The 26,787-nt window shown below is 37.5% G+C and overlaps 1 protein-coding gene across 1 annotated transcript in view; it reads right to left on the reverse strand.

The window, feature by feature from the left end:
* Positions 1-26,465, reverse strand: part of TMEM132D (transmembrane protein 132D) — a 260,560-nt gene extending 234,095 nt beyond the window's left edge. Inside the window, exon 1 of the mRNA XM_009320945.1 lies at positions 26,387-26,465. Coding sequence (XP_009319220.1) covers positions 26,387-26,465 — 79 coding nt within the window. The remainder of the gene's footprint in view (positions 1-26,386) is intronic.
* Between the last annotated feature and the right edge of the window lie 322 nt (positions 26,466-26,787).

Here is a 26,787-nt window from a genome sequence, read left to right on the forward strand (position 1 = left end):
ATGGCAAATCTTCAATGGAAACAGAAGTAAATCTGCACAGCCACAGCCTTTCAGGACCCTGGACAGAGTCTGCTCATGTTCTCTCCACATTAAACAGTTGAAATCCATACCCAAATGAGAAAGATCGTCACCTACCATTCTTCAGACATTAGATCACTGACCCATAAATTTACTCCTGCCACTTGGCCAAGCTTTAGTGAAGACTCAGCAGGAGAGAGCTCCTTTAACAACCAAACATACAAAATTCTTAGCAAAGAATTGTCTCTTTACTTTGTGTAATTAATTCCTTGACCGCTACGGAAGGATACTCTGAGTGAAAACACACTCCCAGACTGTAATGATTATGCTAATCTAGTGAAGAGAAAAGATGTGTTGTGTATTAATCAAAGTCCTGAGCTCAATTTCTCATGGTTCTTGGACTAAGTGATAAATATAGTGACACTCACTTGCCACAAGTACAGAAGGACTTTTACATTTATCTTGTGCTTGTGAATGAAATGCAACTAATGAAGGTTCATCACATAAGAAAGTTAAAAGGAGCATTTTAGGGAAAAATTGCATTGTCAGAAGATACAAAGTAGACAGTCTAACTGATCTTTCACCTCCACTCCCTGTAGAGTATCATGTATTCGAAAAACCACAAGAGATTAATCAAACATCTTTGGAGAAGGTTCTTTCTTCATCTCCTAAAGAGCATTTGGACACCATTTCTATAAACAAAGACATATTCCCTTTCTCCTGTCTATCATAACTTGTATTCTCAGATTTCCAGAGTTATTACTGTACTACCCAATAGGAACACACAGCACAAAGTATGATGTACCCATCAGGCACTAAATACAGTACTAATCATACAGGTAATGTGTGTGCCTGCAATGACCTCCTGTGTTGTCATTCTGAGATAGTAAAGTATTACTGCTGTATGCTATCCTTTCTCTGGCTAGCCTTATGCAGCCAGCTGGCTGCACTATGCAGTTCAAATCTCAAATTATTAAGAATATGCTGTTAACAAACCCTTGTGACTTATTATATAAACAACCATAAGATAGAAAAGTGAATAAAAACCCCAAAACAAAACAAAATGACAAGGGTTAACTAGCAAGAGAGTACTAGTTCTAAAGCATGATGCCTAATTTGGCTTGGAGTATTTTTCTCTTCATAAAATTAATTTCAAACTCCAGAATCCCAACACGGCTTTGAATACCATTTCTTAGATTTTTTTTTTTTTAAGTTACCCCACAGATTTCTGCTACAGAAGGCTTTACGCAGTACTCAGTTTCCAACAGGCTGTTGCCAGAAAAGCCAGTCACATACTGATTTGAAGCATGTTGTCAAAAGAACAGCTAGGCAACCATAGACAAATGGGACTTAGTAACAGTCTCAAGGCTGTGTATGTGTGCTGTAACAGACAGAATTCATAGAAGTTAGGGAAAAATCCCAGCAACCTGTAAAGCTAGTTTTACTCCATGAAAAAAAGAAAAGAACACTGAAACTTTCTTCTGCTGAAACTGATTTCAAAATAGTTGCACCAAGAGTAAATTTTCAACTGCTAGTTCCAGTCTATATGAAAAAGGGACTTTATTCTGAAATCACTTTCTAGGTATTTCAAAACATGAGGCCAATGAAAAGTATTGCACAATTCACTATTTCCCTGTTTGAGGCTACGTCATTAGAATACAAACCACATCGTAGAAGTAGCTTATATGCACATTGAAACTCTCATATTCCTAGAGCAACTGGAAACTATCCCTAGTTCACATGAAGCTATATTAGATCATTTAACCACATAAACCAGAGAAAATTAAATGCGACTAAGTAAAACACATTTAAGTAGGGATTTACATCCCCCTGCCTATGTGTCCTTGCACAACTGCTCCTTGCTTTCAGGTTCAGGTTCAGACTAATAGTGTCTCCCAGCAAACCCTTGCCCAGCCCTCTCCAGCCCACAGGAAGGGGAAGGGCAGAATTTTCATCACCGCAGAGGCCCTCCTGTGTCTGTTCTCTCCCTCAGCCATCTTTCAGTCTCTGAAAGATACATGACTACTTTATCTTCATCCTGCTCGTCACACAAATGGATCTCATCATAACATAGACAGGAAGGATTTACAATACTCTACAACTTGCTATGTAGGTTAATAGCTCGTTTTGCCTCCCACTGTACATATGACTCCCATTAGTACTAATAACTCATAAGAAATAGACAACTGCCTTCCAAAAATCTGAATGAGTTATCATCTTCAAAAGCTTCTTTTGTTAGCAGTAAATCTCTATGTATTTTTTCCTAGTACAGTGTATAGAGATCAATAATTATTATACTCTAACCAGCAGGAAATAAGGCTTACGCAGCCAGTCTTGTAAAATATAGCCATTAACAAACTAATTAAAGGAACCATTAACAAATCCATCCAAATTGATTTCAACTTTTCTAAAGAACAAGGCAATCACACAAAAGAAAAATCTGCTTTGAACATTGTGTCAGCTTGCAGGGCAGATGAGTGAACAGTAGAAAAAATTCCTTTACAATTGTGTCCAATGTATTTTATTTCTTTCCCATTTATGCACAAAAAATATTCTTTAACCACTACGTTGGCTGAACAGAATGAAGAAACAAATGCTGAAGTCAGGCTGGCTTTCCCTTCTACTCACCTGAGCCGAAACACTGAAATTGATTGGATTTTTTTGCAACTCCAAATGACTAGTGCGAATAGGCCCTCCAGGATCAAGAGTCAGATTCTGAACTGGTTTAAACTGACACAGAGTGATGTATTTATTTCATCAGTTAACTCTAATGGTGAGAAATGATCACACTAAATCTCTCAGGACTCAGTTTTGTATTACATCTTAATTCCAAAAAGTCCTCCAAGAAATTTTTCAATTCTTTGAGGAAGAATAATCTCCCTGGACTCAATCCAGAATTAACTGAAGTCATTGGTTTAGTATCATTGTATCAAATTTTTCTAAGTATCTTTTAAAGATATCTCAAGAATGCTTTTAGGAAATAAGTAATAAGAATGTGTTTAGTTATAGAAGTTTTTGCAAATTTTCCATTCTTAGGATGTGTTATTGTCTCCGTAATTCTTCAATTTGCTGTGAGCAACAGAACTTAACTTTTTGGTAAATAAACAATAAGCAGCTCTTATTGTAATTGGAGAAAATTAATTTTCTTGTTACAAGCTACCTGTATTTTAAACTGCTTGTTATCTGGTATAGTTAGTTATTTCATATATTGGCACATTTCCTGAAAAATCGTTTTTAAAATATCTGCTTTTTTTAATGAGTGCTAAATAATATGACCTTAAAGGTATTTTCCCCCAAATAGGAATTTCAAATTCATATTTTTGATACATCAAAAAGGTGAAAACATAAAACAATGAATTCAAATGCAAAGTTTTCTTAAGGTAATTTTTAAAGTGGGAAACAAAACAGATGCCAGCTTTTAAAGAAAAGATCCTAGAAAGGCTTACCATATTAGAAAATAAACCCAGGGAAAGCACATGTATCAAATACATGTGCTGTGAAAGCAGAAGTCACTCTAATTAGAAAGTTTCTCCTCCTGTTAAAATCAAAGGGGATAAATTCTGTCTCCTGTTAAAGCAAAGTAAATCCATAGTAATTCCCCAGAAACTGCTCGCCCTTACATCAAGGTAACAAGTAGCTGAATTTAGTCAGGGTTCTTGAAAATCAGATTAAAATTAAGCTCCACAAGTGCTACCTACCCACACAGAGCATCCCATTTTATAAAAGGTTTGTTGTGTTTTAATCAGTAGAGGACAATGACACAGGCTAAAATGCAATTCATACATTGTTAATAAAACTTTAGAAGCTTCTGGTTCATTAAATGCTTGCAGAATGCCCTGGTGCACCCAAAGGGTGAAAGCAGACTATGCACGGATTGGAACATTAAACCTGGACAGCATTCAATTTTTGGATTTAGGCACATCAAAAGCATACGCAGAATTTATTTTTTAAGGGTTCTTTCCTTTCTTCCCCTCATTTACATCATAGTCTGAAGCATAAATGCTAGAGAATTTGTCTTTTACCCATATGTAAGTGGTCTATAACTTCACAGCAAACTTGGAATATTTCGTCCTATCTGAAGAAACATGAAACATGCACAGAATGGTCTCATGCCACCTGAAAAAGAGAAAGTCAAGTAAAATTTACAGTTCAGAGAGGCAAAATAAAAAAAGCTTTGGGAAAGGCTAATTTGATACATCTGTCATATACAATTACAGTCAACTGTAATCCAAAACATCTATTTTTTTCCTCTTCAGACATAAAAGAGCCAATTGCCCAGGATCAGAATTAAACATCTGTTTCACAAAAAAAAGATATTAACCTCCAAGATTTTTTATGAATCAATAAAATTCAATCATTCAGCACTGCTCTGTAACAGTTGTTTTCTCCACTACACAAATTGCTACAGCCAATTGCTCAGCATAAACCACCATAGTGATTGCATTTTAAAGGTAGTGGGTGGCCTGTCATTAATACAGGGATACAGATACTTCTTTTACTAATACAATATATTTATTAAAAAAGTTTTTGCTGCTGTTTCTGTTATTGAAAACATAGATGAAACTAAGTCTTTAGACATGACAGAATCAAGTATAGTGAAAGAAACACACACAACTGGTAGCTTTACATTTTGGAAAACATGCAAATCATGTTTCCATATTAATCACAAGGCTTTTAAATGGTATAACAATTATTTCATTGTTTTAATTCTTATCCATCCTTAGTACATACAAACCAGTGACGAATAAAACAGGAAGCAGTCCAAACCATGACTTCTATTCTTTCAAGTAAACCTTCACAATTTTGAAAATCAAACCTCCAGTCCATACTTAATGGATTTTAGTCAGGCTCTTCAACAGCAAAAAGAATGGTAAATTTCCTAAGAGTAGGCCAAATTCTGACCCTAGTGCTGCAATGTATATCCAAAGTGATCGAATGGCATCTGGAGCAGGAGCCCGTCTACTCAAGCTGTGCCAGTTTTCTTCTCACACCTGTGGTTTTTTATTGCCTGGGGTGCTGAAGACAGCCTAGCACATTCTCGGTTCTAGCAGTTCCCCAAGCATGGAGCTCATGTTTCAAAATCTGGTCTTCCTCTTCCTGATGCTGTTTTGTTGCAGAACACATTAACTATTTTAGTCTGCAGACATGGGAACACTGAGCTTCTCTTTCTTCCAAATTTTCCTAGACACCAAACCAATGAAGTACCAGCAATTGTAATGTGTTCTCCAACAACTCAGCTCAGCAAAAACAGCAACCAAAGGCACCAGTTAATGTAACAACAGCAAACACGAGACTAGCAAATAAGCTTTAACACGAGCTGCAGCCATCATAAATCAAACTCTGTTTTGACCTTTGTCTTTGTAGTAGGTTGCAGATCTGAAATTCGCCTAATTTAAGAATATTAGAAATAAGACTGTGAAAAAGGAAACACGTATCTCACATTTGTTTGATCTTGTGATATATTATGCCACAAGGAATTTGCTTGCATAAGCAATGTTCAAATAAAGAAAGCTTTCCCTGGAGGCTATAACTAAAATGTGCACAGCACCTTAGTTGATATTTCCACTGATTGCCAAGCTGTCCAAACAACTAGAAATATGACAGTAAAAACACATATTCAGCTTCTCAGCCTTTCAGGAATTACATGAACATAGATTTACACCAAAATGCCAAAGGACACCATCATTGGAAATTGTTCTGCAATGTGAGTGGATCAGGTCCTAAACCATACACCTGGGAACAATATTTCTCTGTCCTAAACCTGTTTATCATGGAGTTCAGGGTGAATTTTGAAGCTTGGTAAGTTACTGTAAATGAGAAGATGGAAAGTCTGGAGTGACTCTATTAAACCATCAAAATTAATCTATGCCACTCTCTAAGCAGAAACAGCATCTTCTCTTCTCCAAAGGGTAAAAGATTAATTCCATTTCAAAACACATAATTACAATGCTTTTCTGATAGTTATCCTTGAAGAAATTCACAATTTAGTAGAGATTTTCCAAAAATATGTCTGGCATTTCTAAAATTGTGCCTATAATATATTTAAACAGGCATTATGTTAGCTATCTCAAATTTCCCTATTAAACCTTGAATTAAGGTGATGTAGAAACAAAAAATGAAAAGCAAATTTGATTCTAAACATATCTCTACATCTTCTTATACTCATGCCATAATAGACAACTGCAGAACACGTAGCAATTAGCTCCTCAAAAGCATATAAGAATTAACGGTCCTTAAACTAGAGGTATATTCCAGAAATCAAAACTGCAGGAAAGCAGTTTAACCCAACAGAGAGAAAAGGGAGTAGGATTCTAGAAAATCTGTACTCTAATCCCAAATCTCTCCCTTCTTTTGAACAAAACATGCTGTAAAATTCCTTTGTAAAGTGGTTTGAAATCACCTGATCAAAAATGCCATATAAAAGACATTATTCCATTAAATTATAAATTTTTGGAATTAAATCTCCTCTCTTTTACATTGGCATAACCCAAAAGTGATCCCAGTAAAAGGTATGTTTCCTTTTTGCGTCACAGTAACAAAAAAAATATGGCCATGGTATATAAAAGGGGTGACTCCTACTGGCTTCAACTGGCCAGTATGCTAGACTCTTTCTGAGCATCTTCTAACACCGAGGAGGTAGCACAAAGGAAATCTCTCGACAAAAATCAACAGTTGCATTTCCTCCTGAATATCTTTTCCTCATCAAAATAGAAGCGAGGTATTTGACAAAGATATGAACTTTCATCAGGAAAAATTACAAAGCAGGCCTCCAGAAAGTCTGTGTATTTTAATAGGACCATTAGATGGTTTTCTCCTCAAATTTTCCTAAGCAAAGTTATCAAAAAGTTAGAATTCGAGGCCAAATTCCCTTGAGAAGAAAAATAAATCTACCAAAATAGTTACAAACACATCCTATGGATTAAAGGCTTTATAAAAAGCCAATGGGTGAGAAATACCTCTCTTCCTCCTATCCCTCCACAATACTGTCTAATTAGATTGAATGCCTTTTTATTTCATTCAGTGCAGAGAATTTCTGAAATCCCAGTTTAATCAAGCCTGAGTCCTACTACTCCTCTGAGGCACCATTTTCTTCAAAGCCATAAACTTCAGCCAAGGTTGTGTTAATTTCACACTCTTTTTCTTTCCCCCTTGAATTAATAATAACCAAAATTTAATAGTATTTCAGTGTCTCACCCACTCTTTATTAAAACACTTAATTTCTGATTTCCTTAAATATTCCTCTTTATGCCAAGATCTATCCCGTATGTTACTGAAAAAAGAAAACATTTAGAATAGATGAGCACTATGAGGATGTTGAAGAGGGTGTCAGACACTAGGAATGTAGCTCCATGCTATAATCTATTATATCCAACCACAAGCAGGTGTTCACATAAATAGTTTAAAGAAGGCTGGGTTTCTTTTTCGTAAGAACAGGATAGTGGATATTGCGGAGAGTAGCTGCAGATGTGGAATGAATTCATTGCTGATTTTTCATCCACCTGTCATTTCTCATTTTATGCATCCACTGTAGCTCTTAGGTCTGCACAGCTCTGAAGTCAGTAGAGTCCTACCTCCCTGTACTGATCACAGTATAAATAGTATGGGTGAGGCATCCAGAAGGAACTTTGATATATGAGGCCCCAAAGAAGTTGTGGCTATGGATGCAGATGGCTGTCCACAGATACAGTTCCTCTCTAAAATCAACCATAACCATCATGGTAGCAAAGAAAACCAAATGTGGTTTTTTAGGGCTAGACCATGCTGATATGGATTCAGAGGAGGAGAAACAATTTCATATGTGATCTCAGTCAGGGACTGTACTCAACTCCAGGGGGAAGATAAACTCATTTCTTAGTAAGGGTTTACATGGGAAATAACCATCCAGAAAGAACCACCATGGCACTATTCTCCACCATACCAGATAAGGTGGCCAGACAAGGAGATCCTTTGGTTCCAATGTACTATACAACTACTAGTTTGACCCACTTAAAAGCCTTAAGTCTTTAGCATGCTTGTTTCTTGAGGATAAAAACAAGAGTGATCGCAAAGCTGTTTAGTTTAGATTACTCCTGCAGATGCTACAGCAACAAGACCCCTGATGGAGCTGGAGGAACCACTCTGAGGATCTGTACCTCCCACAGTCTGTTTTCACACCCAAGGGCTGCTCTGAAGGAGGTAGTCTGGCAGGTGCTCCAGCGATACATTCCAAAGGAGCCCAGGAACCATGCAAAAGTAGACATGATTTCTTCCATAAAATAAAACTGAGGGCCAAGTTATGATTATAATTGTGGCTGTGTAACCCCAAAGATGTTTGTAGGTTGAAATCTGATGTAATATAATTAATTGTAATCCCAGTAACATTAGAGCTATTTACATGATAGCTGCACCTGGCTAAAAGAGGGACTGCTCTGTATAAAGTCCGATTTTTCAGTGTCACAGAAGGACTCAGATATGAGCTGATTTTGATGCATAGGCACTAAAGATATCCTTAACCTAGCAGAGAAGGACCCTTATCAAGGCAAAACAGGACCTGTTTAACTGGAAACCAGAAAAATTCAAACTGGAAAGCATGTGCTTTTAATTACCAAGGTGATAATCAACAGGAACAAGCTCTGCCTCTTTAAAGGTGACCAAAACAAGAGAAGGTCTGATTTTGTATGCTCCTTTTTAAATGTACAATACTAGACTCAGTACAAAGGTAAAGCAATGAATAAAAACCTGATTACATGTTTGACATTATAAATGGAGAGACTAGATGGCCCTATAGGCCACTCTGACAATAAAATCAGTAAAGTTATAAATTTGGTTACTATCTTTAAGCCCTTAACTCTGGACAACAGTGTTACATACCTGTATGTATCCAGGGCAAGAAAACAAAACCAGAAACCTAACAAAACCACACCCAACTATATTAATATACTGTGAGGAGCCTATGAAGGTGTTATGTTATATTCCAAAAACAGTAGCTAAATTAATCTCTCTCAGCATTATTTTCTTCTCCCACTTTTTTTTCTCTCCACTGCTCCACAGTTGCGTTTCCCAGTGGATCTCAGCCAGGTGTGTGGGACTGCTGCTGCGTCTAGTCCTTTCAGATCAGCCACGGGTTTGGCTAAAGAAAGTTGAAACAAAGCAAACAAAATATAGACAACCTATCTGACTCCAGCTCCTGCTTCAATAACATTTTATGCCATCAGCTAATTCCACTTAAATCTGGAACTGTATAGTTATAAACATCATGAAATTGAAGAGTCATCCCCCCTTTTTTTTTTCCCCCCCCCCCCCAATAAAACAGAGGTCTTTGTCATGGTAACCATGGAGTTACTTAGACAAGCAGCCTCCCAAGGAGAACTACCTCTGAACAAGATGCCCACTAGATATTCCAAGGAAAGTCACAAGGGAAATAAATACTGAATTATTCTGGTGTTTTAAATCATGTCTCAGTAGCCAATGTCTCTGAAATGGTCTATAATCAGCTCACCTGCCTGCAGCTTGTAACAACATATAAAAAAAAAATAGCAGCCTGTAAATTTCTTAGTAATAGAAAAAAGCTTTTTTCTAAAAAAATGTAACAAGAACTTAACTTTAGGAAGCAGATATGGACTGCACTGTGCATACAAGAAACATGAAAGCTTTATTTGGGAATGATAAAAAACTATCTTGCAAGATAGCAGTCATTTGTGCAATCCTGGGGAAAGGAGAACGCGGTTCAATTCTATGATCAATGAAAGTCTTAAGAACAACCCAATCAATGCGATTCTGCTTGGAAAGGACATCAGGACTTGCCGATGTTCAGTCCCTTCATGTTGCCTCATAGAAACCAGGAAAAGGGAGGGCTGACTTGGCATAGATGCGGCTTCTCCCCACCCTCCCAAAATTTCTAATCCTCTAATCCAATCTTATCCTTCTAATACTAAACTCCCGCTGCAGGCAGGACTTCCACCACATTTCCTAGGATTTTTTTCATAATCTCATCAATGTCACTATTTGGAGGTATTTTCTTCCATTGCAGGTTAAGAGACTCAATACAACACCTGGTATTTCTCTTGCTTTAAGAACTTTAAAGGGATATAAATGTATTCTGGTGTTTCATTTCAACTTTTTTTTCATATCTGAGAAACCTCAAGTGTGGTGGCAAGCTGAGGGGTACAGGATATGAAGGAATCCATAGCTCTCCACAAGAGTCAGTAAATACAGGCAAAAGGAATATTACTGGAAGCAACTTCTTGCAAGTAACAGGGGTAACATGAACTTGTAATATAGGAGATAAAAGAGATATTAACTGAGGCCTCAAAATTGAACTGTTCATGGACATTAAGACCTTTCAGACTAACAATTCACTGCTGTTAAGTGGAGATTGTTATTAGCATTCTTACAAAAATCTGAGCATTATAAATAATGGCCCTAGCTGGTGGTGCTATAGAGCCATTCCTTCAGAGAGACGGCATGGGGAGCTTGAAAAATATCCAGTCTGATGGACAAACTTCTACACATCTCACATTGGCTGCCTGCACCCTGTTGATAAGTGCAGATTTGTAGATGATGCTAGGGAGGCTGGCTCACAGTCTCTGATCATAGCTCATTAGGTTCCTCACCAACTTGAGAAAACACTGCACTTCATAAAGTTGACAGACTAATGGATAATGCACTCGCCCATCTATTCTTTATTGAATTAATGCTGTTAACGCATTGCTCCACCTTTTTCAAAACACAAAAGAGCTTGCAGCATCAACAATGCACTGTGTTGTGGCTTATGATAGGACTGAGCTAACAAACTAAGAAGGTGCAGGTGCTGGAGATGATCAGCTGTGGTGCAAAAGCTAAACAAGTCTTCAGGTATTGTATCCATTCCAAGCACTTACCTAATATTTGGGTACTTTTTGTATATAAATAATACAAGACTTACCTTCCCATGTTAGCCATTATCCTATTATAATTTCTCTTTCAGTTATGAAAAGTCAGTTTCTGCCATCCTGTGTATTTTGTGGGGGTTCCTGTTGAGTAAGACTTTGCAAAGTATGACTAAGGGTGACTGCATCTGTCCTTAAAACAGCATTTTATTTTAATGCGATTTTCCTTGTTGTTGAATTCTAGCAGAAGAACTGGACTTGTCACTTAACCAAAGCAGAGCATGAGTATGTAACTTCATGCTCTTGACATTGCATTGACAATGACATGTCATTTCAAATATGATTTTTCAAAATCATATAATGGACAACAGACATATTTGGCTTTATTTCTACCCACTCCAAGTCATTTTTCAAGAATAATGGGAGGAACAAGTCTTGGTTGTACTGAAGTCAATGACCGAATTTGTAGAGCTAGGATTCTATCTCACATATTGCACTCTGTATAAGAAAACATGAAAATAGCATCTGTCTTCCAAAAGTCATCGGAAGACAACAGGAAAGCCCCCAAAACCTTCAAAGTGTCATCATACATTTTAAGATTACATGAGGCTGTTAGGTTTAGAGGAAATGTCTGGGTGAGGGACTGGAGAAGTGAAAGGGCTTCGTAGTAAGAATACTAACCATTGCAGAAAAGTTCTGCCATCAATTCAAGTCTTTCAGCAAAACTAATATTTGGCTCTAATATCTAAAAATGTGAAAAACTGTGATAACTGTAAAATTAGTTCAAGATAGTTTTAAAGCAATCTTAAGTTCTATATTTTGGACATTAGGATTTTGGAGTGAATTGCGGACTTTAAGGTATTAGTGACTGATCTGATAGTGACTTTGAATTGCAAGACAAAGAAATTCTGCCAGCAGAAGATAACACAGTGAAGTTGAATATATACAGTGGAACAGAAATCCTGAATTAAAAACAAAAGTATGCTGTTATTTACAATGAAAACAGTAGTATAATTTCAAATTATTCTGGGGTTTTCATATACTGGCATCCTACTGTACTGCCTGTTTTTGTCTCCTATTTTCAGGCATTTAAAATTTCTGTCAGAAGGTGGTTTATATACCATAACAGCTCACTGCATTTCTTAAAGATCAGCCTGAAGAGACAAATACAGAATAAAATAACAAAAGAGAGGCTGCATTTCTTTTTTAGCTTTAAGTCAAAGAACTGCTTAAATAGAATTGTCTGTTAAGTATGAGATCGCTCCCTTCTCTAAATGGAAGCAAATTAAAGCCAAAATTTAAAAGACCTCTTCATCAACTTTTGTTGTAATATTAATAGTTCTTAATACCACAACAGCATCCTTAAACTCCAGCCAAGATTCTGTCCACTGAGCTGGGAGCTGTACTAAAGTTTTCAAAAGAGTCAAGGCCCAGATTTTCTAGTGCTCTGCTCCCTCAATTAGTCTGGGAGGGCTCACAAGCAGTCAGCATTCACCACTTCCCTCTATGACATTTCTGGATGGACCTTCAAGAAAGCACACGTCAATGTTGAGACTGACTGAAAATCTCTCCACTCACTTTGGTGCTTAAATTTAAAACCAAATGCTTCTAAAAATCTAGCCTTCATCTACAGAGTGAAGAAATATAATCTCTAAACAAATGTATTCATGCAATTTTGTTATTTTAAAAGAAAGAAAAAAAATCAAGATAAGAACAGTTCATGCCTCATATATTCACCAAATATTATATACTTTCATGTTTTATTTCATTATGTGGAAACAAAAGAGATTTAATTAAAAAAAGGCGACTACCATAAGCCAGAATTGGAAAGCAAAAAGCCTTAAGCAGTTCTTTCGAGGACTTCACAACGTCTGACAATTTCAATCTATTAGATGTCTTTCTGCCCATAGAGATCACGATTAGCCAGTAAACTTGCCCTTTCAATTCACTCAAAGCTGCTACTTCAATCTATTCCATCTGTGCTCTCTGAACCTTTCATTTCCAATAGGTTCAGACTAATTCAGAGCAGCCAGGGAGGCTGACAACATCCACCTTTCTTTCTCATCCTCAGGGCTACATGCTGACATCTTAAAAAGAATTTAGAAATAAATACAATACCGCTTCTTTCACACAACAAAATCATTTATTTGAATTCCATTAAGGAAGCACACAGGTATAATTAGGAATTGGTCCATGACTCAAACAGCCATTTGCCCCCATGCTGGTCTAACCATTCCACTGTAATAAAATAAAACACTCCTGTGAGCTTACAGACTTTGACCTAAAAGCTGGATGCCTTAAGAATCAAGATGGACATAATTTTAAAAAAACTGTAACTCTGATGCAGATTACTAAGCATTTGTAACAGTCCTTGCATCTTGATACACACAAACCAATAGCAGTGGTACTTGTGACAGATTTACAATTCCCAGATGGCATTTGTCTACTAGTATGTACATTCTGGCGGTGGAAGAGAAAATGGGAGTCGGAAACAGGAAGCCTACGCAAGATATGATGAGCCATTAAGACTCACCAATTTAGTCACAGCACTAGTTCATAAGCAAAGAAAAAAAACAAGTGACTAAGAACTGGGAACTGCCTGGGTGATAGGCAGATGTGAGAGATCTCATACAATAGTAGTCTGTAGTGCTTAGTACAGAACTGAAAGCCAAAGAGAAAACGCTAGGCTGGCCCAGATCCATGATTATGAAAGGGGGATGCTCAGCTTTTTGGAAACAGTTGCAACAGCAGCCATTGGTGATGGCTGAAAATGACCACAGCTATGCAACTGGGGCAAGGAAATAAAATCCAAATTTCTTCCTGGAAACTCTTGTGTCTTATATCTTCATTACCATACTGCAGCCCCTATCATCACTGCTACAGAATTCAGCTACTCAGAATTAGTTTGGCTGGATTACGAATATAAACAAGTTTCCAAAAATCTTTCAACTCACTCATCAAAATACTCAGCACACAGGTAAGTAACGTCCACTTCAGGTTGGAGTATTATAGCTGAATTCGAAAGTATAAAGTATAGTGATCACCACACTATCAACAACAGTGGGATGCTTTCCCTCCCCTTCAAAAATTTCAACCAAGCCATGAAAAGGAATTTACTGAGGGAGAACTGAGACTGATAGTATTTATTACATAAAATTATCATAACTTTGTCTAACTTTTATGGCTTTACCTTAGTCATCATTAAATATTACTATTATACTTTTATTTTTAAAATGTTGCTGTTTTGTAGATGGAATGGGATGTTACTTCGGTAAGGCTTATCAGCTGAAAATGACAATTATAAATATATCAAGTGATCACTGTCAAACTTTTTTGCATTTTGACTAGTTTCCACGCCATTCCATAAGCTTGAACAAATCTGATTTCTATAATCATGACTTCTTCTACAAGGGAATGAGAATGAAAAGGCCTGGGAACAGATTACCGGAGGTGCGGTTTGATATTACAAAAAGAAAGCGTAATTGCAGGCTACTGAGGCACGCATTCTTCAGCCCTTCTTCAACTCAGATCTGGTGAGCATGTGGCCTCAGAGTGAGGTTATTCACAGTCCCATATCTGTTGGAAAGCTTTTCTTTTTGATGGGTTAGTTTTCCATCAGATCAGGGAGCTGAACCACCTCAATACGCAACTGCGGTATTTGGTGTCTGCAAAAAAAACCCTAACCTATATAAATGAGAAAAAAAAAAGATTAGTTTTCAGCTAGATCAGTCAGCTCACTGCATGGTTCATTACTCAACTGCATAAATGCCAATGCCATGCAAGAAAGAGAGACTGCAGCAACCCCAACTGAGGCTGACTTAGCCTACTGAGGAGCCATACCAACCATGCTCATTTTCAGATCGGGTTCAGCCTAGTAAAGAATGATTAAAAATTTTCTTCTGACTGCTTACAGCTTACAGTCTAGATTTAAGTGAACAAATTCAACACCCAAAATACAGGAAAGCACTGCTGTTCAACTACTGTGCTAGCACTATACCTGCGAATTACATTTTTTTTGATTTCCAGGAAAGGTCTGTCACAACCATTTTCCACAGCCAAATTATAAAAATTCGACACATTTCTCCTGTAAAGCTAGACCTTGACTCCAAAGACTTATTGTTCCTTGCTGTGTTTTCACAGCACTTAGCACAGTTTTCATTGCAATATAAAACACTATGTCATTTCATCATTTCTTTCTCTTAAGTTGCATGGTACCTATAGTACCACATAATACATCATTTCTCCGTTACCAGCACATTTGATGACTACTTGTCCAGGGCAGAAGGCCAGTTCTATTGCGAGAGCTCGGCAATCTACTTCAGTTGAGAAGGAAACAAACTTTTCAGTATCGCCTTTTGCCAGCAGGTCAAGGAAGGACACCGAGGGCATTTGCAAAGTGTGAGAGCTTCCATTATGCAAAGGAAAGAATGCTGAGAAAAACTACTGGAAAAAGGTGAGAATTAAGAAGCTCACATGAATTAGAAAATATTTTACTGCAAAACCAAAAGGAGTTATTTTCAACCACTGAATATAAAGAAGTAACAGAGCATCAGTTATTTTAGTTTTCCTTTCAGGTGGGTGAAATAAAGTACAAACCATTTCACATTAGATTATTATGAAAGCAAGCAAAAATCTATCTTGGCTGTTTGTGACTTGAATTTATCATAGGCAGAATTAAGATTTATTTATTCCATGAAAAATTATGGTAGTTCAATATTTGTTTTAGTCTGAAACTAAAGTTACAATTTCAGTTGTCCTCCACCAAGGATGTTCCACTGATTTAAAGATTCCAGAGTGTTTCACTTGTTTTGCTGAACAGAGCAAAGTTGCTTTCCCAGTTTTTCAGTATTAGACTGCATGGTAGATGCCTGATTCCCCATTCCCCTGTATCAGCTAAGTTGTTTAGCCAGAATATATCCGCAAGAAGCACTTACAGTGATTTTGGGAACCACCTCAGAAAAACAGCTCTGACCCCTGGCCATTTTGTGTAGAAGGGATTGTGTCCACTTAGTTCAAACTGCTTTAACTAATATGAGCGCAATTTTGCAGTTTGGTAGGATACTAGGTTTTATAGGATAACATCAAATATATGTGTAACTTGCCCCTGGGCTATGGCATAGGCATGTGTGAGGGAATCCGAGGACATTAGGCCTCCTGGGACCGTTCTGGTGATGGGCATTGTCTGTGCACATACTATCTGCCTGAAGCAGGCCACAGAGCACAGGAAGCAGATATTCTGATTTTCTTTATTATGTGGTCTTCACAATCCCATTCTTCGCTATCAGTTCTTACTCTGCAGAGTAGTAGCTCAGAACAGAATACAGAGTTTGATCTTTATTTCTTCTTCTTGTCTTGCAACTTTCATAAATTTCTTCTTGCTTGCCCTCAATCTTAATTTTATGGGCACCCAGCCTAGGTTTCCAATTATTTTCTGATAACTCCTACAGGACAGTATACAAATTCAATGTCACCTCAAAAATCTAAGATTATATAGTCTGTTTTCCTCCATGACTCCTTCTGTTCATCTCAGCGCTAAAGACAAGATTTGGACTTGCAATTGGAAGGAAAACAGTAATGGCACTGACCTAGAATTAAGGAAGCAAGAGAAAGTGCAAGAACTATGGAGGAATTAGCTTACTGAGTGTCTGAGAGAAACATTTATTCAGTCATTGGAGAAGAAAATGAAGAGGTACCGGAAAGCAGTATTTGCAAAGGACCAGTCGGATTTAGACCAGGATGAATGCAATAGATCAGTTGCTCCTAAGACAGATGTCAAAGAAGCATAAAACATAACTGAAACTGCTACAGTAATTCCATAGGCTCCAGATGAAGGAGCTTAAAATATACCCCAAAGACTTGAAGGGGCAGAGAAGGAATGAAATATTTCTAAGATCTGTACCATCTGCAAAAAAACATTTTTTCATTGTAAGTGGTTTGCTGCATTATTAATACAGATATTCAAAATCTTTTCTTTAATAGTTTAGTAACATGGATTATAACAGAAAGAGATATAAAAACATCTTTATGACGTCTTTTTATAAGAAGCTTTTTACGTTCTCTTTATCACGTTGCTGTTTGAAAAGGTTTAGATAGCTTATTAACTGTAACATCATGGAATGGGATCTACTTAAGCTCTTAGAATTTTTTAATCACACAGATCCTTTCATTATATCTTTATTTTTTTTCCCCTTACCCTACTCTTCTTTTCTATTCTTACAGGCCTCTGAGTTGTTCATGTCATCCAGTGATCAGGACAATCAGAATGCCACATTCCAATTTCTCACTCAGCCACTAGTAATTAATTATTTTAATGTGGTAAAATGTACATTCTCATCGGAGAAGAGGGACAGATGCTATATAAACAGCAAGCAAACCAGGTCCTGCTCTGAACAACTTGTATTCTGAGTAGACAAGACAGTCTAAAAGGGAAAGGGAAAGCAGAGAACTGAAGTGATTTTCCAAAGGTTACAGAAAGCCAGTGGGTCCCCTGACTCCTAAATCACCATCCTGAACCACTACATTCCCCAGCTTTCATAAAGAAGAAAACTCCAACAAGGTGAAATGATTGCATTTCTGTAAAAGGATAATAATACCTGACTAAAAAATGGGACAGGAAATAATGCTTTATAAGGTCATTTAAAAAAAATAAATGTACAATTAGAAGACCATTCCAAGACATCAGTCATTTTCATCAAAGAGTATGTAATCCTCAATTTTACTGGAGAAGCCAATGTTCATGGATAGCTTTTCTGAAGAGATTTTATTTTTAAAAATACAGAGCATGCTGTCAGGGCTGTAGTACAGGCTGGCTCAGTGGAAACCCATTAAAACCACTTTACTGGGCAGATGGTGTCAAAGAGTCAGAAGTATATAACAGAATCCTACTGTGCACAAGTGTTCAGTATGCAAGAAATCATCTCTTATCAGACAACTGCTGCAGGGGACACAGTCAACCACAAAGGAGAGAGCAGAGCACAGCTAAAGTCATGATAGCCTTACAACTGTTTGCCCAATAATATGGAAAAGGATATGGAATAAGAGAACCTTAACTCATAAACCCTGAGTAAACAAGGGAAGATCTACGGAGAGTATCATATCAAGCTTTAAAAAGCAATACAATGCTTTTATTGTTATTCACTGAAGGTGGAACTACTCTTTGTCATTAAGAGGGATATCACAACTCAGAAAGACTAAAATAAGATTTGAAAAGCATCCACTAAATTTTGGATCCCCATCTTTCCACACCCTGATTTACAGGATTGCTGAGCTGTTGGCAGTTGAGCAGGATTTGTAAGAATGGGTACAAAGAAACTCATTAGGGACATCTGGAAATAGCATAGTGGCCTTGCCACTACAGTCTAGAACACAACAAATTTCAATTAGTCATATCTCGGATGTGCGCTAGCACACCAACAGATTATGAGACACTCCTTTTGCATATGTTCCTTTTCCATTCTCTTCTACAGAAGGCAGGCCAAGTTTTTCTAGTGTTTTCATATGAGCCCAATTCTGTAGGCGAGCTTAACACCTAACAAAGCAGCTAACTCTGCATTAAATAGATCCTATGATCTGAGTTAAATAGATCCTAAACAGAATAGGCACAGTGAAAATTAGTGTAAATGGGACAGATTAGTGAACACTCTACAAGTTTTCGTCGTATGCTGCTTACAGGGTAACAAAGTGTGGTAATAAACTTACAGAGTGTGTATGCACCTCTTTCCTCTGCTGGGCAGAATCAGGATTGCTCAATTCTGCCCCAAGTCCCATATTGTTGGCCACATAATGATATCCTTCTTCAGCTCAAGATGTACAGGCTTGTGAACCTGAGCAAACTAGATCCTGGTTTTATTTCTGAAAACGTGCTAAAGATGACAGGAGGGTAACTGCTGATACATGGTGTTTTTACTCATTTATTACACAGGGAAGTTTTGTCAGAGCTGAATAGTTCCTTCAACAGTAGCTCAAAACACAATCCACCAAAACAACAACAAGACCTCCTTCATACCAGGAAAACCTGACAATATACCCTATCTTGCTAAGAGCAATGTAGGAAGTTAAATGTAGGAATTTGCCATGCATAGACAAGAAAACTAACTACCCAATGTGTACTACCAAATTAAAATTAACCAAGCAAGACTGATTACATTAAGACAGAGATGCAAAACTCTGAAGGATAAATACAGCTATTTCAACTGTAGGCATGTACAAATCACCACAATTTTCTTTTCTTGAAGACAAATGGAATGAGTCACCATGGCTCAGTAGAAAATGGAAGATACGATTATGTGCTAATCCAAGATCTTTGATAAGCGAGTAGATTGAAGACCAGGTGGTATTGTTTCCTTTCTTGTATTATGGACTGGATTAATATTCAGAGACACTACTAGCTAGTTATCTCTGCCAACTTTGGATTCCTCCTCTTGTACAACGAATTTACATAATGTATACTGAAGACATAAAATATACACTTTTAAAAATATAAATAAAAAGCAAGTCAGTGATGTTGAGGGCCAATAAAATTCAAGGTTCTGAGATCATTTAGCATTAGATGACACTAAACTCTCTGACTTGGAGGATTTTTTTAGCATGCAAGATGTGCAGCCTCATCTGTGCGAATATCTGGACATCTGCCTTGTTCCTCAGCAAGAGGTTTGCAGACTGCCTACTCAACAGTCTGCCTACCTCAAAAGCAAATAGATCAAAAGGCATGCTGTAGAGCATCCTGGTTCAGCTAGAGAGAACACTTCTTCCATTGCTCCTTAGTCTATCTTGTAAAGTTGTATACACCAACAATAAAGAGTGTGTTGACATCTTTCCACACTTCTGCTTGGCACGTTCATTATTATTACCCCTGCTACTTTTTTCTACATAACTAGCTAACTCATTTATTTTGCTCTTTTTATAGGATCTATGTTATTCAGCGTCCTTCCCCCTTCTCATGTTTTATGGTCTACATGGTCATTTTTACATGTGGTTTTATTTTGCTTGCTCTAGCTGCAAAACTGCAAACTAATGAGGCCCATTGCGTTCCACCAAGGAGAAGAGCTATTAAGATTAAAAGACGCCATTAGCAGAAAAGCAAATGAGTATAAAATGGTATTGAATAAATTAAGGCTGGAAAATGGTTACTAACCATTCCCACAGCAAATTTCTGGAACACCTTATCCAAACCATCTTACACAGCTTTGTGACAAAAGTCTTCATTTACAAATAAAAACCCAAATAACTAAACAAACCAAATCAGTTCAAAGTAACTTTAAAAACAGAACTAGATCGGCCTGTGAGAAGGTGAAGTGACTACAGGAGGAGGGAAGAGGCCTTCTATTTTGTAAATTTGGGGAAATGTGGCATCAGCATAGATGCATCCACTACCAAACATTTCTACATGGTCTGTACAAGAAACAAAAATGTGTGCTTTTTGCTGAGCAACTTTCAGGGAGACAATCATCTGCAACACAGAAAACTCCCTCCAGAACCTTTCTGGAAACCTTAATTTAAAAAAACAAGACTGAGGGTGTAAGAACAAACAAACACCCTCTGTGAGTACAGCGGAAGCCTTTTAGGAAGTTAATTGACCCTACAGTGCAGATGTCGTTAAGTGACTGGCAGACTACTCCTACGTTGCTTCACTGAACCACTACTCAATGTTAAGTGAACGTATGCTGTAATGGATTAGAAACACTCACACCATCAGTGATTGTGTCTGAAGTACTGAGGCAATACCAAACAGTTCAGAGAAATACTTTAAATTACTACAGTTAGTCTCACTACAGTGGTTTTTCTCAACTCTTTTAAGGACAAGAGTCATCTAACTTTTGAAAGAAATCCAGACCATCTTACACAGTATTGTCACAAAGGTCTTTGTTTACAACCAAACACAAATTGGGATGTACTCTGAAAGCATCCTTGTTACTTCTATTTCCTCCCCTTCTTTTTTTCTAGCTTGCACGCATAAGGTTTCTGGCACTGGTTTCACAACACTGCTCAGATGTTCTATGAATCACCACTGGTGTGTGGGCCACAGGCTGAAAAATACCACTCCAGAAAACTCTGTCTACACTCTGAATTAAAGCCTACTAAAAGCAATGAAACCCCATATACCGACTGTAATGGGCTCTGGATCACACCCACTGTGGATCAATAGATGGATATAATATCTTATATCGCAGTGCTGGAAGTTATATCATCCTCTAGGTCAAGTTTAAGTCACACTACTAAAGTAGAAAGTGGAAGCTTGCATAGATACTACATAGGCTGTACCTCTTTGGAAGATAAAGACTTTCAATCCATTAGCTCTGTGGGGCTATCAGACTGACACCTTACACTGGAATTAAGTCTATTCAATAAAAGAAGAAGTCAAGGACGTGAAGAAGCCGATCCTCATTCTACAGTTAATTTCCCCCCCATGGAGGAGGGTGAAGTAGCCTACAATCCTCAAATATGTACTTTAAATCCGCTCATAATAATTAGTGTTATCTAAACGTCTCTGAACTATTTAAAATCCACTTCATTTTGAACTGCCATTAATAATGCAGCAGGCAATATTACAAAGACTGGTGAAAATCAAATAATTTAATGTAACACTTTATAAACCAAACCTGCGATGAATCTCAGCTTCCTCTTCAGCTTCTCTGCAATCAATCTGTCTGGAGTCATGTTTATGTATCCTAGGACCCGTGATAGACTGCCACTAGACTTGGCATCCACAACAACCTCAGGAGGTTGATTTAATGCGAATGCAGCATGAAAAATCAGATTATCTTTTGAGTCTCTCTTTTATTAAATAAAACTGATCTTTATTGAATAAAGCTGCTTTTATTAATATCTAAAACATTGGTTGGTGTCACAGAGCCCGCCAGTCCTATGGAACTAATAAAAGAAAAGACAGAAGTAAAGAATGAGAACATTACAGGGAAATATTAGAAACCAAATCACATTAAGCCAGTATTGCAGCTGACAAATAAAACATGGGTCTAGCTGTAGAATTTTTTAGTTTAGTCTGAATTTATTATTTTTACTGAAAGAAGAGAAATCAGAATGGGCCTTCTCCCGGAAGTACACTGTGGCAAGCAACACAATAAGAGCAAAAAAAGTGCAACTTAGTTTCCCCTTCCCCTGTATAGTGTCTCAAACGACTGTAAGTTCAATGCAGCTGGGACAAAGTACAAAAACTTTGTCTTTATGGGAACAGCTTGAACCTTAAGCTAGAAAGATTTCCTTTGTCTTTTGGGTTTTTAAGAAAACTTTTGGGGTTTCTGCACATCGGCAAAGCTTACAAGAAAAGCTCCTACTGACTAAACCTGTACTTTATGCTCATCTAAGTAGCGGTCATCTGAAATCAGCATGCAGTAAATTTTCTATATGTATCAATTGCACAGCTAGAGCAACAGATGCCTACGATGAATCTGTCCACAAGTAATATCAGCACTGTTACTTTGAGAAAAAGAAAGTATCCCTCATCACCACGATCAAAATCTGTCCACATGAACTGAAATTCAACCCTGAACTCCTGTCTAGTCACCATCAAGGAGGGGAAAAAAAGACTACATATCTTAAATCAAATAAAATAATCTTCAATTTTAATCCATATACAGCACTATTTTCCATTACTAATATACTACCAGCGTTCCAGAGTAATGAACTCCAAAGTAAGTAGTGCTGAAACACAGGTTGTTGCATTCCTCAGCTTTTCATTTTCCAGGTTTCTACTTATATTAAGTCCCCAGTGCACTTCAATGTCAGTGGAAGATCTGCACATAAAGACCTTCAGAAATGGCCCACAGCCTTCTGGAAGACGGAACCTCACTAACAAGCTCAGCCGTGTAGTTCTTTGTATACCACTACCCCCGCTGAAGCCAGCAGATGCACAAGTGAGATTAAAGTGAAGGAAAGTGGCTTCCTATACAACTGCAGTTCACAAAGATATAATCCACTGAAATCATCAGTGAAGGATTTCAGCAATGTGGACAGAATGACATATTCAGATACTAAGTATCGTCATGGAATCAGTAAAATTGCGTAGAGAAAGCCAAAGATAGAGTTTGTCCATAATGAGACAAAAAAATCTACAGTATAAGATCCAATGGAAATCAAGAGGGTTCAAAGAATACTGTAACATGGATAGTTCCAAAGGAAACAGAGGCAATTTAAATCCAAGTATCCAGATACTTCTCTCCTATAATGTAACCAAAACTAAATGTTTGGGGGGTTGGTTTCTGGGAGATTTCCCACACACACACTTTCCTCTAATAGGTGATTGGCATCACTGCAAATGTACTATCCACATCTCTAGCCCATGGGGAACACTCTTAGGGGAATACAAGGTATTCCTGCCTAATACAGTTGCCAAGCCTCCACATTTATAAAAACTGAGAGAAAAAGAAAATCAAAACAGCAGCTATGTGGCCTGAGATCTCATTAGAAAGCAACTAGAGGCAAGATTTCAGCCCAGGATGACAGAGAAGAACATGGAATGCTCAGCAGAACGCAGGCAGGAAAAGTCACTAAAATATTCACTTGTTTTGTTACTGTCAACTTAGACCTGAAATTTGAAATTAATTAAATCAGTTTATCTGACAACAAACATTCATAATGTAAAAGGCTCCTCAATCTTAAGTCTCACAATATACGTCCTAAAATTTTTAGCATCTTACAGGAGATGCTCCGTTCATTATAGACTTAAGCCAAGCATGGAACCTGATGTTCAAGTACAGTATTAAAGTTTTTATTCTACTCCGATGAAGCTAACGAGAGGTTTTCCCCTTAACCAAGGGAACAAAATGCCCACATTAGTGTGCCTGTTGTATTAGTCTGTGTTTTCATTAATGTCAACTGGGCTTGGTTATTTTTTAATTGAAGATTTCTGAAGAATTTTTTTTTTTTTATAGTTGATACCAAATAGCAAAATGCCCAACTGACTGAGGGGAAGCATTGGCTCCCCAGGACTGACTCAAGAAAACTCCTAGTTGAAGACAAAGCTGTGAAATGCAACTGCCCCCATAACTACAGTTACATAGCCTTATAATCTCTGTCCTTTGTCTATATATATGTATATGTACACACACACATAAAGAGACCGACAATATATTAAAATACATGGATTATGTCATCAGTGACAAATTGTTCTGATAAGAACATGAAGTTCATTATTGAAAACAACATTTCGTTTCTCAGGCTGGAGCTATTTTCTGCTTTTATACAAGCTAAAAGCAAAGCAAAACCGCAATAGTATTCTCAAGTCTTCATTATTACCCAAAAGATTTGGAAACTGTGCAGTAAAAAGGTGCGTTGCCATGGTTCTGAGTAATCAGCAACAGACCTATACACAATAGACAGCTGATTGCCATTGCATGTTAAAAGATTTTTTATCTCTTTAGGAAAACTTTGTCATCATGTCATAAATGAGAGAGTTTTTCTATTAGCAACAGAAACACATCAAAGAAACATGCCCTGCAGTAGTAATCAAGACTGATTATTTTTTTGGTTTTCATCTTCTTACAGGGTGAGGGGAATCAACCTTTTACATTATCAAGTTTATACTGTAAATCTCTGGAACACTCTGGTCTTTTCGGAGTGTACTAAGGCATAGAGTACAGATGGAGTCTGTAACCAAGTATGGAAATAGACAATTACATTAAAGATAGCTATCTGTATTACTAAACAGCAGAGAGCCCCAGCAATCATGCAGTAGTATATTGGATATATGAAGTGCAAAATAAATAGCACAGACAATATCAATAATTCTAATGGGATCTTGTGTATCTGGTTTCAAGACATATCAGATTTAATGAGACTTCACAATCACAATACATCAAAAAATCTCACTCGTCAGTTTTTATAGCATTTTTTTCCACCTAAAAAAGTCCAATTTTCTGCCTATGTTTATCTTTCAAAGGAGATGTAAGTAACATTTAAGAATAAAATCATATATGAATGTTATAATTGCTGAGCTGGCAATAAAACAAACACTGTACTCTGTAGGACTGAAATGCCACTTATACTCCAATCTTGGAATAAGCTGCAATCTCAGTCAAACACTATGTTAATGCAGTGTTAAGGCTGCAAACTGAAACACACCAAAAAACAGGAGATGAAAAAGTTAATATTCTTACTGCATTGTTAGCTTATCCAAAGTACTGATATTGCTTATAATAAAATACATAATTTACAACCTAGCTGGGAAATCAGGAGCTACTGGTATACAATGCGAATGAAGCAATCTTTTGAAAAGACTCAGACTTCCAATCCCTGCTGCTAATGCATTTCCAATTGCAACTTTAAAACTGTACTTATGTAGGCACTGCATTTAGGTAACATTTGAGGAGACTTATAATTTTGTTCCTTTCTTTCATAACCTGTTCTAAGGAAAAAAGGAGGAGAAATGAATTTGATACAGGCAACCACCACAGAAATACTTAGCTGGGCATTTTGCCTTCTGTCAGTAAGTTCAGTTCTGGATACAAAGTAATTAGTAAAAATAACTCCCTTAGAAAAAAGAAAAGTGCTGATATCTGGAAGTGGAAAGAGGTGTTAAGAATAACTAATACCTTTTTTAAATAGTGATGTTTATAAGCTGAACTCTTTAATCTATGTTTGCAAAACCACAGATTAAATGCATAGGCTATTATTCCTCTCTGAAGGCTAACCACGTGTGAACTTTGGTTTTGTTTTCCTGCCAAAATATAGCTGTGGATGCACAATGTCTTCTCAGTAGAAATGTCTATTTCTCCTAATTTACATTCCTCAGGAATGCTCAGGATCATCTAAATTAAGTACTGCAAAAACGTATTCACCTTTTGGCTGAGGCCATCAATGCAAACAATGAAACAAGTTCAAAGGAGGATTTAAATGCACACAAAAATGTGTGCATTGTCTATATGCTCGTTTTCTGATTCTTACTGTAAACACACTTGAGGGCAACAAGAAGATACCACCGAGTCGTCTGAAGTCATGCTGTCAGGACATTCAAACTCTATTCAGCATGCAGAATATCAGACACCTGGTTCAGGCTCTCATCACAGCTTTTAAACATTTCAGCAAGCACATATTTCTCTGGTCCAGTAAAACATTGCTAGCCAGTCTGAGATACAGGATTTTTTAGTTTGAAAAATTACATAGAAGATAACAGTAGGGCAGCTAACTCAAATAGCTTGCACCCCTGAAGATTTCAAATTTCCAGACAACAAACCCTTCGCGATCCAAAGCTGGTTGGATACCAGCTCAGCTCATCACCAGCATCATGATCATCACTACATGATCAAAAGTTTAATAGGCAGGTAACAAATGCCTCAGTAAATGGGCAGACTGTTTGTCACAGTTGACCAAGAAAAAATCCTGCCACTCGGGATTTCCCATCACGGTATCTTTGGTTTTGACTAGCACATGACTCCCCCCAAGTCTTTCAGTTGTGAATTGTGGGTATAGACATTCAAGGCATTACAGAGAGAGGGGACAGAGGCTGTATATGCAAAATAAACAAGAAACAAGATGCAGTGAAACAGACAGAAGAGATTGAGCCTTACCTTTGGAAAAAACTGCTGCCAGGCTCAAGAGGAGAGGTGACAACAGATGCCCCATATTGCTAATCCCAGAAGTGCACATCCTAGGGTTTGTGGAGAAGTTAGGGCTCAGTTTCACGCACTTTGTAGTCAAAATAAAAATCGGTCAACTGGAGAGGCTGCATTTTCAGAAAAGGTCATCTGGAGAGCGCAAAAGGCATTTCCTTCGGAGAGAGGACTTACTTCTTTAGCTTTAACCCTCCCCTTTCCTCTCTCCTTTCTTCAAAACAGATGATGCTGTGAAAGAAAAACCCTCTCCTCTCAAGAAATAAATAGGAAACAGTTCTGGTTAAAATCTCAGTCCCGAGCCTCGGTTGGCTGAGGCAGGCAAGCAGCCCCCTACCCCAGAACACCCCCGAGCCGGC

The sequence above is a fragment of the Pygoscelis adeliae genome, unplaced genomic scaffold (genome assembly GCF_000699105.1).
Source record: "Pygoscelis adeliae isolate BGI_AS28 unplaced genomic scaffold, ASM69910v1 Scaffold353, whole genome shotgun sequence".
NCBI classification, from domain to species: Eukaryota; Metazoa; Chordata; class Aves; order Sphenisciformes; family Spheniscidae; genus Pygoscelis; species Pygoscelis adeliae.